Genomic DNA, 13,403 nt, shown 5'->3' with positions numbered 1-13,403 from the left:
ATTGCACACATTATTTTAATTGCATTGCACACAGGATATAAGATAAACAGAGTAGCAGCAGCTTGCATATGATTGGGTGTGCGGGTACGTAGAGTCAGTTTAAATGTATGTACATATTATGTGTGAGTGAGTAAATTATTTTATGTGTGTGCGCTTGTGTGTGTGTTGGAATGAAACAGACAGTATTTTATTTTATTTTTATTTATTTCACCTTTATTTAACCAGGTAGGCAAGTTGAGAACAAGTTCTCATTTACAATTGCGACCTGGCCAAGATAAAGCAAAGCAGTTCGACAGATACAACGACACAGAGTTACACATGGAGTAAAACAAACATACAGTCAATAATACAGTATAAACAAGTCTATATAGGGCCCTGTGAGTGTGCATAACAGTCCGTGAAGCCATTTTGTTAGCTATTTTGTTATTAGCAGCATTATGGTCAATAAAGATATAGTATTGCTTTGTGATAGAAGCTGTTCAAGACTCTGTTGGTGTCAGACTTGCACCGTTACCTCTTGCTGTGTGGCAGCAGAGAAAATAGTCTATGGCTTGGGTGGTTGGGGTAAACAATTTTCCGGGCCTTCTTTTCACTCCGCCTGATATAGAGGTCCTGGGTGGCAGGGAGCTCTGCCCCAGTAATGTACTGGTCTGTCCGCACAATGTTATTTATTTAACCTTTATTTAACTAGGCAAGTCAGATAAGAACAAATTATTATTTATAATGACGGCCTCCTGCGGAGACAGGGGCCTGGGATAAAAAATAAATACAACATAAATATAGGACAAAACACACATCACGACAAGAGAGACAACACAACACTACATAAACAGAGACCTAAGACAACATAGCAAGGCAGCAACACATGACAAAAACATGGTAGAATCACAACATGATAGCAGCATAAAACATGGTACAAACATCATTGTGCACAGACAACAGCACAAAGGGCAAGAAGGTAGAGACAACAATACATCACACAAAACAGCCACAGCTGTCAGTAAGTGTTCATGATTGAGTCTTTGAATGAAGGGAATGAGGAAAAACTGTCCAGTTTGAGTGTTTGTTGCAGCTCGTTCCAGTCACTAGCTGCAGCGAACTGAAAAGAGGAGTGACCCAGGGATGTGTGTGCTTTGGGGACCTTTAACAGATTGTGACTGGCAGAACGGGTGTTGTATGTGGAGGATGAGGGCTGCAGTAGATATCTCAGATAGGGGGGAGTGAGGCCTAAGAGGGTTTTATAAATAAGCATCAACCAGTGGGTCTTGCGACGGGTATACAAAGATGACCAGTTTACAGGAGTATAGAGGGCAGTGCTATTGCCATACCAATTAGTGGTACAGCCAGTCAATATGCTTTCAATGGTACAGCTGTAGAACCTTTTCAGGATTTGAGGGCCCATGCCAAACTTTTTCAACCTAGACCAGAGCTGTTAGTATTTGCTGACATCTAGTGGTTGATAAACGCAGTTAAATAAAATGCAACAATGTATATGATCATTCGGAATTAACAACATATATGAAGTACGGAATGATTTCGTAAAAATAAGTATTTATTGCACTCGCGCTTGTCTTTTAATAGCACTAATTTTACTGAAACTACTATTTTTGGGGGGAGGGAAGTAACGTTACTTACTTGCAATGACTGTGATATGTGGTTGTCTTACCTACCTTAGTTAAATGCAACGACTGTAAAGTCACTCTGGATAAAAGCGTCTGCTAAATGGCCAAAATGTAAAATACTCGCAAACATTTTATATGAACCTATATTGAACAGGCCATAAGATATTCGTGACCCGGAAAAGAAACAATCAGATACTTTGAACTCTGACCCCGCCCACCGTGTACGTGGAGCAAAAACAATTACTCATATGCTGCTCGTTTTCTCTTCTGACCTTAGTCGTGCAAGAATTTTTGAGAAATAGGTACTGACCGGTGGTATATTATTTAACAAACTATATGAGGAAGCTGATGTTATCTTTAGAAGTCATGTTTTCTACGTTTGCTTGACAGCCAATGATAGCACTCCAGGTAACGTTAGCTAGCTAACTAATGTCGCTAGCAAGATAGCTAGGTAACCCATAAAACAACACAGGTAAATTGTTCAACTGCGTAAGCTGGGAATGTAAATAACTTTTGAAATGAAAACTAGCTAGCAATCATTATCATTGTCTTGCATTTACGAACCCCGGCAGTGGTTGTGTGTGACATTTAGCTAGCTAGCTGATTAACTAAACCGATGGCTCCTATGGGAATCCGTCTTTCGCCACTTGGAGTGGCCGTGTTTTGCTTATTGGGACTCGGCGTGATCTACCACCTGTATGCCGGAGTTATATCCAGCCGCATAGCTGCTTTCACGTCGAAGAGAACAGTGAATCTCCGCGACCTGCTCGCACTGTCAGTGGAGGCTGCAGTCCAGGGCGGTCGGGAGGTGAAGAGGGTCAGAGAAGAGGACAAGTTAGAAGAGAAGACCAAGGGGAAAACGAAGGAAGGGGCGAGTGAAAAGCTCACTCAGGGGGACTTAAACTCTCACAGAAAGATGTATTATCTTATCAAGAACACTTATCCATATGTACAGGTAAAAAAATATATATTTATGTGTATCAGTGCATGAGGAGTTGGAAAAGGGGGGTACCTAGTCAGTTGTTCAACTGAAATGTGTCTTCCATTTAACCCAAGCCCTCTGATTCAGGGGGCTGCCTTAATCGACATCCACGTCATCAGGCTCACACTGTGTACCACATTGTTTATTTATACCCTTTACAGATAGACTTACTGGTATGTTGCCTGAAAAAAAAATATATGTCAATGTTTTTTAGTGCCCAATTCACACAGACCAATTTTTACCACATTCTTCCCGGGATAAGCCTTTTATATCTCCCGTGCATGTTTAGGAGCTGGAGTAGACGTGGGCCGATTTGGCTGGGCATCTATTTGAATAGATCCATTGAATATACACTATCACAAAGAAGTCCATTCTTAATTATTTTTAGACGGGCCCTAAGAAACGTAAGAATAATACAATTTATTTTCTAAATAATAGTGTCATATTGTGAGTAGAATAGTGTTACTGGTCTTGCAGCCTGTATGCTAAATCAAATTGCATTGCTCCATACACAAGTGTAGCAGTTATTGCGGGTGTAGTGAAATTATTTTGTTCCAAGCTCCAACAGTGCAGTAATATCTCGCAATATACACACATCTAAAAGTAAAAGAATGGAATTAAGAAATATATAAGTATTAAGATGAGCAATGTTTGAGTCTGGAATATGTGTGTATGTTCTATCCACATACTGTTCATGTCTGAAGAATACATAGAATAGTATATGTACAGCAATAGTTGAATAGGATAGGCCTTGACTAGAATAGTTTATACATATGAAACGGGTAAAACTGTATGTACATAAGTTACTAATGTTCCATTATGAAAGTGACCATTGTTCCATGCCTATAGGGCAGCAGCCTCTAAGGTGCAGGGTTGAGTAACCGGGTGGTAGCCGACTAGTGACTGTGACTAAGTTCAGGGTAGGGTACTGGGTGAAGCCTGGCTCAGTCTGATGACCTTGAGGTAGAAGCAGTTTTTCATTTAGCTAGGCAAGTCAGTTAAGAACAAATTCTTATTTATAATGACAGCCTACTCCGGCCAAACCCAGACGACACTGGGCCAATTGTGCGCCTCCCTATGGGACTCCCAATCACGGCCGGATGTGATGCAGCCTGCATATGTCACTAAATACTCCAAAAGTAATCCGATTTTTGTAATACGTTTCAAGTAATATTTCAACAGCTAACATTTCTACAGCCTAATTGTAGCCGAACCAACGTACAAACGGAGATTCAGTGGGGGGAAAAAAACATTCGGACATTGATTGACGTATCAAAACGAGTCCCCACACTTGTCTCAAAGCAGCATGAAACGGTGTTGTAATAGTTGAACACGTGGGCAGGCAATTGCTTCAAATGTATTATAACAATTGGATGACTGGGAGTTTCAGTAAGCAACAATTTGATGCCTTCCATGGCATTAGCCTACTTTATTCCAATATTTGTATCATTCAGTAATATTTATTCCCACAGTTATTCTTTATAAATCCATCCAGTTGTGGTTAAGAAAACAATGCATATGGTGGACTATGCAAAGATGGGTGATGTGACATGCTTCGCAATGTTAAGAACTAGCAGAAGGATAGTAGTAACGGGCACTGCCTAGCAACCATCAAGAGCGTAGTATGTGCCAATGCATTGCATTATGGCTACATTTCATACTAAGCCGTAGGCAGAACTTCACTGCAATCATGATTAGGTCGTTTAGCGGAAATATAATTAGAGGCTTTGTCGCCGACAATACCTTTCGTGTATAAAGAAAAGTCGGCAAAGAGTTGGTAGGATCCTTTGGGCTGCAGGTAGCCTAGAGCGTTGGGCCAGTAACTGAAAGGTTGATGGATCGAATCCCAGAGCTGCCAAGGTTAAAAATCTGTCCTTCTGCACCTGAACAAGGCAGTTAAACCACTGTTCTCCGGTAGTTAAAGTTCAAATAAATAGTAGTTAAAGTTTTTTTTGTTTTGTTTTTAAGTTGGTGGGAAAACATATTGGTTTGAAAGGTGTATTACTGACACATAACATGACTTATTGTAGTTCCATTGTTTACGCCCCAGAGTGTTTGCAATGGAAAGCACTCTCTTATTTGTCCCTGTATTGTTCAGTGTCAATCACCATAAGAGGCATTGGTCTCTTCATGTCGACGTTACTTCTAACATAACCACGTGTTCAACAGAACAGCCTTAGTCTTCATAGTATTGATATTGATTTTTACACGCTGATGTTTACGTGTGTTCTGTCCCTTTTGTAGGTGAACTCTGAAGAGCATGATGAGGCCAACAATGAGCTGGGGGTGTGGAACAGAGACATCCCTGCTGACATCCTAAAAAGCGTGGAGGTGGGCAGGGATGTGCCTGCTGACAGTATCACCATCTGGATAGACCCACTGGACGCCACTCAAGAGTATACAGGTATGGTGTCATGTAGCAACCCACTATGGTCGGTGTTCTGAAGGATCATGCCACCTCACCAATTCCCTATTTACCCTCTGGACACGCCCAACTCTTGCCAACTCACCTTAACTGAACTCGCTCTGATAATCACCATTCCACTCCCTTCCTCAGTAGCTTGTTTTACCTTATTGTTTGGTGGCATGGGGAGGCCCAAGTCCTTATTCCTTTTCCTTTGTTGTACGTGACCTGACTAAAAACCACAACATCCTAGAACAACCTCTTATCACAACTTGTATCTCAAATGTACCTACTGGCATTTACAAGCCATGAAATCTTCATCCTAACCAGAGCTTGAAACCTACCCTAAGATGGTCCACCCTAGTCCTTTTATTTAGTCTGCCAAACCCATAAACCTGCGTCGAAACCACACGTGTACACTGGTTTGCCTAATGCCGAACCTTCTCAATGATTTGATTATCTATATTAATGTTCAGACTTATACTAAGCTTTCCCGCTAGATGCCATGTCAAAATGGAGCCCTACTGTAGATGTGCTAAAGCAATAGGAGTCCTGTTATACCATGTCAATGTTAGCCATTGTCAAGATAAGAAATACAGTGCCTTCATAATGTATTCACTCCCCTTGACTTTTTCCACATTTTATTGTTACAGCCTGAATGGATTAAATTGAGATTCTGTGTTACTGATCTACATGCAATACCCCATAATGTCAAAGTGTCATTTTGTTTTTAGAAGTGTTAACAAATGAATAAAACATGAACAATTTAAATGTCTTGAGTCAATAAGTATTCAACCCCTTTTTATGGCAAGGCTAAATAAGTTCAGGAGTAAAAATGTGCTTCACAAGTTGCATAGACCTACTCTGTATAATAGTGTTTACCATTATTTTTAAATGACTACCCCTCCCTGTAACCCACATACAACTATCTGTAAGGTCCCTCAGTCGAGCAGTGAATCTCAACCTGAGTCAAACACAAAGTCCAGGGAGGTTTTCCGATGGTTCGCAAAGGGCACCTGTTGGTAGATAGTTTAAAAACAGAAGCGGACATAGAATATCCCTTTGAGCATGGTGAAGTTATTAATTACACTTTGGATGGTGTATCAATACACCCAGTCACTACAAAGATACAGGTGTCCTTCCTAACTCAGTTGCCGGAGAGTAAGGAAACCGCTCATGAATTTCACCATGTGGCCAATAGTGACTTTAAAACAGAGTTTAATGGCTGTGATTGGAGAACTGAGCATGGATCAACAACATTAACATAGATCCAAAATACTAGCCTAAATGACGGTGAAAAGAAGGAAGTCTGTACAGAATTAAACTATTCAAAAACATGCATCCTGTTTGAAATAAGGCACTAAAGTAATACTGTAAAAAAAAGTGTCCTTAATACACATGTTATGTTTGGGGCAAGTCCAGCACATCACAGAGTACCACTTTTCATATTTTCAAGTATGGTGGCGGCTGCATCATGTTATGCTTGTTATTGGCAAGGACTATGGTGTTTTTGGGATAAAAAAAAAATAGAATAAAGCACAGGCAAAATCCTAGAAAACCTGTTATCTGCATTCCAACAGACACTGGAAGACAAATTCACCTTTCAGCAGTACAATAACCTAAAGCATAAGGCCAAATATACACTCGAGTTACTTACCAACACAACATGGAATGTTCCTGAGTGGCCTAGTTAATGTTTAGACTTAAATTGTCGTGAAATTCTATGGCAAGACTTGACAATGAAAATGGCTGTCTAGCAATAATCAACAACCAATTTGTCAGAGCTTGACAAATGTAAAGAATAATCAGCAGATATTGTACAATCCACGTGTGCAAAGCTCTTAGAAACACAGCTGCAATCGCAACATGTATGGTCTCAGAGGGTTGAATACTTATCTAATCAAGATGCATTTCCATTTTAGTCACGTAGCAGATGCTCTTATCCAGCACTACTTACAGTAGAGTGCATACATCTTCATACTTTCTTTCCATACTGGTCCCCCGTGGGAATCGAACCCACAACCCTGGAGTTGCAGGAGCCATGCTCTACCAACTGAGCCACACGGGATATATTTGTGTTTGTGTAGATTGTTGACAGAAAATTACAAATCTATTTTAATCCCACTCTGTTAAAAATTGATCGGGGTGTGAATACTTTCTGAAGGCACTGTAGTTTAGGACAGATCTGTACTATAGGACAAGATGGAGAATTTAAATAAATAAAAAATATATATAAGTACTATTTAGACAGAGATTAAGTTTGATCTCTACTCTTTGTGTGGGTGATTGAAATGAGACTGTGGGGGCTACCTATACTCAGCTACAGAGTAGTTGTCTTAGCAGTGTCCTGTTTCCTAAGCTGTATCCTGTTTCAATGAGCCCATTGTTTTCTTTCTCCTATTGACAGAGAACCTGCTCAAGTATGTCACGACCATGGTGTGTGTGGCCGTGGATGGGAAACCTGTCATAGGCGTGATCCACAAACCTTTCACAGGATACACAGGTGGGTTTTTCATTGTCACCGGTTGTATACAAGATGTGTACGTGTCACACTCCCTCAATGGTTTAAAGAATGGGATTTTTTTGAGTAGACTAAATGCTCACCATATTTCCTACACTAATCTAACGCTTTTAAATCTGTTAGGGGAGTGAACGAGTGCAAGGTTTGGAGAGAAGGGGGAGAGACATAATTTGGGTTCAGGACAGAGCAACACTGTTCTACTGTAAGATATACCAGTCAGTGGACTGGTGACAACAGGGGCTAAGTCACTCCTTTGAGAATTCCCCCGGGAGGGGAGCTCACTATAAAGTGGCTTCATTGGTGATTGTGAACGGCTGCATTGTGTCCATTGAATGGCGAGACAAGGGATGTGCGAACCCACTGTCAGGAGAGTGTGGGTTTGTGTTGACTTGCAGTGTCCCGTCCATGCCCAAAGAAAATGATTTCAATTCATCTTTATTGTTACAGCCAAAATAAGTCATGGCCTAGCCTCTACCCACAGGCGTTTCTTTCCTGACAGTTATATCTGTTTCTTGCATTCTATATTACATAACTGTAACCAGTCCTGTTGGTGTGGAACTAAAAATCCATCTCCAGCTATTTAAAGCATATGTTCCTGTCCACAGCTTGGGCCTTGGTTGGTCATGGGTCTAACATGAAGCCTCGCACCACCTACAACATGAACCCCCCCAAGGTCATCGTGTCCCGGTCACATGCCGGGAAGGTGAAGGGTTTCATCGAGGAGGCCTTCGGCAACACTACAGTTATTCTCCCAGCAGGGGGCGCAGGTACAGCGCTGTGCTTAAGCGTTCACCCACATTTGTTATGGTAGTAGTCTATCGCCTATGATTGAATGCAACCTATGATTAGTCATTACTTAACATTTTGAGAGGCATACGTATTTCTGCGGATGTTAGTTTCATGCAATGTTCTGCGCGGCAGCACACCTCCAGGACTGCCGCGCAGACGAAAGACATTAAACTTCACTTCGCCCCATTTTAATTTGCACTATATGGATCAACGTTTTTTCTGTGATCATATCGGCATTATATCAGCACCTTTTTCGATGCAACAAACCAAAACAAGTCTAACTTTGCAAGATTGAGTCTGTGATTTTGTCATAGGCAGATCCAGAGTGCAACGGATTAGAATTCTCTTGGCGGGGGAGTAGCCCACGAGCGGTCTTTCAATCACCCGTGAGTGAATGCGCTTTTCAGATCACTTCATATCAGAGCGCAGAGCTGCGTGTGCACATTTGTTGATATTCTTTTCTAGTTAGTGAGTTATTAGCCCCGTTACAGATCAGTATAGGTCAGCAATGGGGAGTTACTGCTTCCTGCAAGAGCACAAAACGTCTAGGCAACATTTCAAGCTGTCTTTTTGAAAAGCCAACCAAGCTTAATTAAAGGGGCGGTGTTGTATTTTGAGACCGGCTTAAATATGCAAATAAGCCAATAGGCGGAGGGGTAGTCTACATTGTCTAATTCTCTATATGGTAATAATAATTGTATTTTGTAAAGGGATTTCTTGCAACATGCAACACAGTACAATGCAATTTGGTAATCTATTTGGCCCATGGTATTAGACCAAGTAAAAGAAAACATGAATTAATGTAAAATCGGATTTAAAAGTCTCATGTAATGTAGGCCTGCATTGAACACCACATATAGGCTACTGTAGGCTATATCATGTACATTTCAAATGTATTTCCATTCAAAAATGTTATCTGATTTTCTCAATTGGTTTTGTTGGTTGGCCTACATTATGCTCAGATAGCCGCAATAGCCTATTGGCTACTGTCTACACTGTTAGGGTACAGCCTTAGTGTTCACTGTAAACACGTGCCTGAAGTTGCACAAAATTTCACTCACAAGACCAAGAATTTGCTACTTACTCGCAAAAGGTTTGAGGGAACATTGGTTTCAAGTGTTATGTAATTTTGGAATCAAATTACTTCAGGTATGTAAACTCAGCAAAAAAAGAAATGTCCTGTCACTGTCAACTGCGTTTATTTTCAGCAAACTTAACATGTGTAAATATTTGTATGAACATAAGATTCAACAACTGAGACATAAACTGAACAAGTTCCACAGACATGTGACTAACAAAAATTGAATAATGTGTCCCTGAACAAAGGGGGGGTCAAAATCAAAAGTAACGGTCAGGATTTGGTGTGGCCACCAGCTGCATTAAGTACTGCAGTGCAGTACTTAACATCTTGCTGTGAGATGTTACCCCACTCTTCCACCAAGGCACCTGCAAGTTCCCTGACATTTCTGGGGGGAATGGCCCTAGCCCTCACCCTCCGATCCAACAGGTCCCAGATGTGCTCAATGGGATTGAGATCTTGGCTCTTCGCTGGCCATGGCAGAACACTGACATTCCTGTCTTGCAGGAAATCATACACGGAACGAGCAGTATGGCTGGAGGGTCAAGTCAGGATGAGCCTGCAGGAAGGGTACCACATGAGGGATGAAGATGTCTTCCCTGTAACGCACAGTGTTGAGATTGCCTGCAATGACAACAACCTCAGTCCGATAATGCTGTGACACACCGACCCAGACCACGACGGACCCTCCACATCGATCCCACTCCAGAGTACAGGCCTCGGTGTAACGCTCATTCCTCGACGATAAACGCAAATCTGACCATCACCCCATGTAAGACAAAACAGCGACTCGTCAGTGAAGAGCACTTTTTGCCAGTCCTGCGACGGAGGATTTATACCCGTAGGCGACGTTGTTGCCGGTGATGTCTGGTGAGGACCTGCCTTACAACGGGCCTACAAGCCCTCGGTACAGCCTCTCTCAGCCTATTGCGGACAGTCTGAGTACTGATGGAGGGATTGTGCGTTCCTTGTGTAACTCGCTCAGTTGTTACCATCCTGTACCTGTCCCGCAGGTGTGTTGTTAAGATGTACCGATCCTGTGCAGGTGTTGTTACACGTGGTCTGCCACTGCGAGGACGATCAGCTGTCTGTCCTGTTTCCCCGTAGCGCTGTCTTAGTCGTCCCACAGTACGGACATTGCAATTTATTGCCCTGGCCACATCTGCAATCCTCATGCCTCCTTGCAGCATTCCTAAGACACGTTCATGCAGATGAGCCGGGACCCTGGGCATCTTTTGGTGTTTTTCCAGAGTCAGTAGAAAAGCCTCCTTAGTGTCCTCTAAGTTTTCATAACTGTGACCTTTCCCACCGTCACTGTAAGCTGTTAGTGTCTTAATGACCATTCCACAGTTGCATGTTCATTAATTGTTTATGGTCCATTGAACAAGCATGGGAAGCAGTGTTTAAACCTTTTATGATGAAGATCTGTGAAGTTATTTGGTTATTATCTTTGAAAGACAGGGTCCTGAAAAAGGTCTGTTTCTTTTTTTTGCTAAGTTTATATAGCTCATTATTACTATGGTTTGCAATTATTGCTGTTGTATTTTCCATTGATCCCAGGCTATAAGGTGTTGGCTCTGCTGGACCCCCTTGATGAGGACATTGAGAAGGCTGACGTGTACATCCACGTCACCTTCATCAAGAAGTGGGACATCTGCGCCGGCAACGCCCTGCTCGCGGCCCTGGGAGGTCACATGACTACGCTGAAGGGCGAGGAGATAGACTACTCGGGGGCCGCGGGCAACAGGGAGGGTCTGCTGGCCAGCGTCAAGGTGGACCACCAGGACCTGGTGGCCAAACTGCCGGCATGGGACTCCTCTGACAAACACTGAGGAACACACACACATATTCACAGACACAGATATTTACACACACACGTGCGCGTACACACACACACACACACACACACACACACACAGATGATCAGAGACAAATGGACAAGATGACCATAAGCCTTGAAGACCTAACAAGCACAGATGAGAGGACAAGACAATAATGCAATATATTACAAAGCCCGCCAGTCTCCTTCAAACTCCTTTCTCCATTTGTTAATGTTTGTTAAGCTAGATAGGTTAACCATTTGAGGAGATAAATTGTTTAACTCTCGCTTAACACCTTACATGATAGGGGTGGGGTTTTGGCTGCTGCAATGCGAATCGAGTTTGAATATTGGAATGGTAGTTTGAGTAGATCTTTGCTTTTGACACAGTCCCAACGTGAAAATCCTACATCCTGGGAAGTCTTAACTGCTGACATGCAAGATATTTTGGGATTGTACAGTGGACTAATGGAAAAAATACCAAAAGATTGTTTGAGTGGATTTGTCCTTTAATGCATGGTACTTCCTTCAGATTCACATTCATTTGATTGTTCTGTATGCATGTGAAGGTACAGTTTCCTTATTTTGTCATGAATATCATCAGAGTTCAGTTTGTATCGCAGCCTCCTCCGCCTCCACCTTTTGGGGAAAAAGGCTATACAGTGTGTTAAATCCATACGTGGCTTATTTAGTCAATGCATTTGTAAGTCTACTCTACTAGAAACCATGCTTTTGTACGTATGTTAAGTGGAAATACTTATTAGCTAAACATGCTAATTTAGCAACAATATATTGGAGATCTTTGGTAATGCTTTAGATTGTCAATATACAGTAGGGGTGTTCTGTTGACATTTGGAGTAGACCATCCATACATGGATATCACGAACACTGTGAATACTAACTGTATTGTCCAACTGCGCTTTCTCAAAAGGACTATTTTTGTGCCGTGTGTGCAGATGTTTTGTGTCTGAACTGGATGTGATTGCTAAGCCTGTGCATATAGCTGTCATGTAGCTGTGTCTCTCAAACTCCCCTCTTGTGTTTCAAATGAAATGGCGGTGTGCATGACATCAGTGACGGGGTTATGACTGCTTCATACGTGATCGAGATCGTTTCATTTCCGTTTGACGTATGTTGCACTGTTGAGAATTACAGGTTCAAAGCTGTCCCTGTCCATTAATTGAACCCGTTTCTATCAGCACTTGTCATGTTTTCAAAAGATAGTGTATCTTTGAAGAGATTACAGCAAAAATAAAGACGCAGAATGATGGAATCCTAAACGATCAAGTCTGTTCACTGTACATAACACATGAAGGTAGATTCAAAAAGTCCAGACTACAGTACAACGTGTATTGTTTTACCAGAAGAGGGAGACGTTTGCATGGCCATTCTGTTCTCTCTGAGTGTACTGGAGTCCCATCTATTGTTTGAACCGATTTGTTGTCGGAGATTGAACTCTGCATTCAAGTAACAGGCCACTATAGGCACACAATGGCACGACGTACCACAGTACAACTAAAATCCTGAGTGGCCCAAACAGTTATCTACCAGCAGAGTCCAACCTTCCAGCACCCCTGACTTATGAGGCACAGACTACCCACTGGGCACAAACTGGTTGAATCAATGTTTCAGTGTTGTTTTGCGGATGAAATGTCAACCACAGGATAATATGGTTACCAGTTTTCAACATAGACAAACATTTTATAAAATATGTTGAATTTGTACGTTTGAAACGGCGTCAGATCTTCAACATTTTATCCACTATCACAAAAAAAAACCTATAGGCTGGGCAACACCTCCCTGTGGAGAATGAATCTATCTACAGCACGTGTCAAACTCATTCCACAGAGGGCCCGAGTGTCTGGGTTTTTGCTCCACCCTGGTACCTGATTGATGAATGAAGGTCACTAATTAGTAAGGAACTCCCCTCACCTGGTTATCTAGGTTTTATTTGAAAGGGAAAAACTAACACCCGCAGAAACTCGGCCCTCCGTGGAATGAGTTAGACAGCCCTGATCTACAGCAATCCCGTTGGTCTCCCATCCAGGGTTTTAACTAAGCCCTGCTTAGCTTTGATACAGTATGTGCCACTGTCTGACTATTACCAATGTGCTATCGTGCAAAGGATTTGAGAGAACTCCACTTAAAAACAAAATAGATTCATTGATGTCATTTGAAAGGGTAGGTT

The 13,403-nt window shown here is 42.0% G+C and overlaps 1 protein-coding gene across 1 annotated transcript; it reads left to right on the top strand.

The window, feature by feature from the left end:
• Nucleotides 1-1,819: 1,819 nt before the first annotated feature.
• On the top strand, nt 1,820-12,495 carry bpnt2 (3'(2'), 5'-bisphosphate nucleotidase 2). The gene is made up of 5 exons (XM_046321502.1): nt 1,820-2,577; nt 4,849-5,008; nt 7,416-7,511; nt 8,135-8,296; nt 10,957-12,495. Exons 1-5 carry the CDS (start codon nt 2,239-2,241, stop codon nt 11,226-11,228), a joined length of 1,029 nt encoding a protein of 342 aa, XP_046177458.1. The 5' UTR covers nt 1,820-2,238; the 3' UTR covers nt 11,229-12,495.
• The last annotated feature ends 908 nt before the right edge of the window (nt 12,496-13,403 follow it).

Source organism: Oncorhynchus gorbuscha, linkage group LG22, assembly GCF_021184085.1.
Source record: "Oncorhynchus gorbuscha isolate QuinsamMale2020 ecotype Even-year linkage group LG22, OgorEven_v1.0, whole genome shotgun sequence".
Lineage (NCBI taxonomy): Eukaryota > Metazoa > Chordata > Actinopteri > Salmoniformes > Salmonidae > Oncorhynchus > Oncorhynchus gorbuscha.
Note: the sequence above shows the minus strand (reverse complement) of the source record. Positions and strands in the feature narration are given on the sequence as shown.

Excerpts from the sequence above, each read along its gene's own strand:
- bpnt2 (XM_046321502.1), top strand. The coding sequence starts at position 2,239 with ATGGCTCCTATGGGAATCCGTCTTTCGCCACTTGGAGTGGCCGTGTTT. Across the intron at positions 2,578-4,848 it reads ACACTTATCCATATGTACAG|GTGAACTCTGAAGAGCATGA; the intron begins GTAAAAAAATAT and ends TCCCTTTTGTAG. Across the intron at positions 8,297-10,956 it reads TCTCCCAGCAGGGGGCGCAG|GCTATAAGGTGTTGGCTCTG; the intron begins GTACAGCGCTGT and ends CATTGATCCCAG.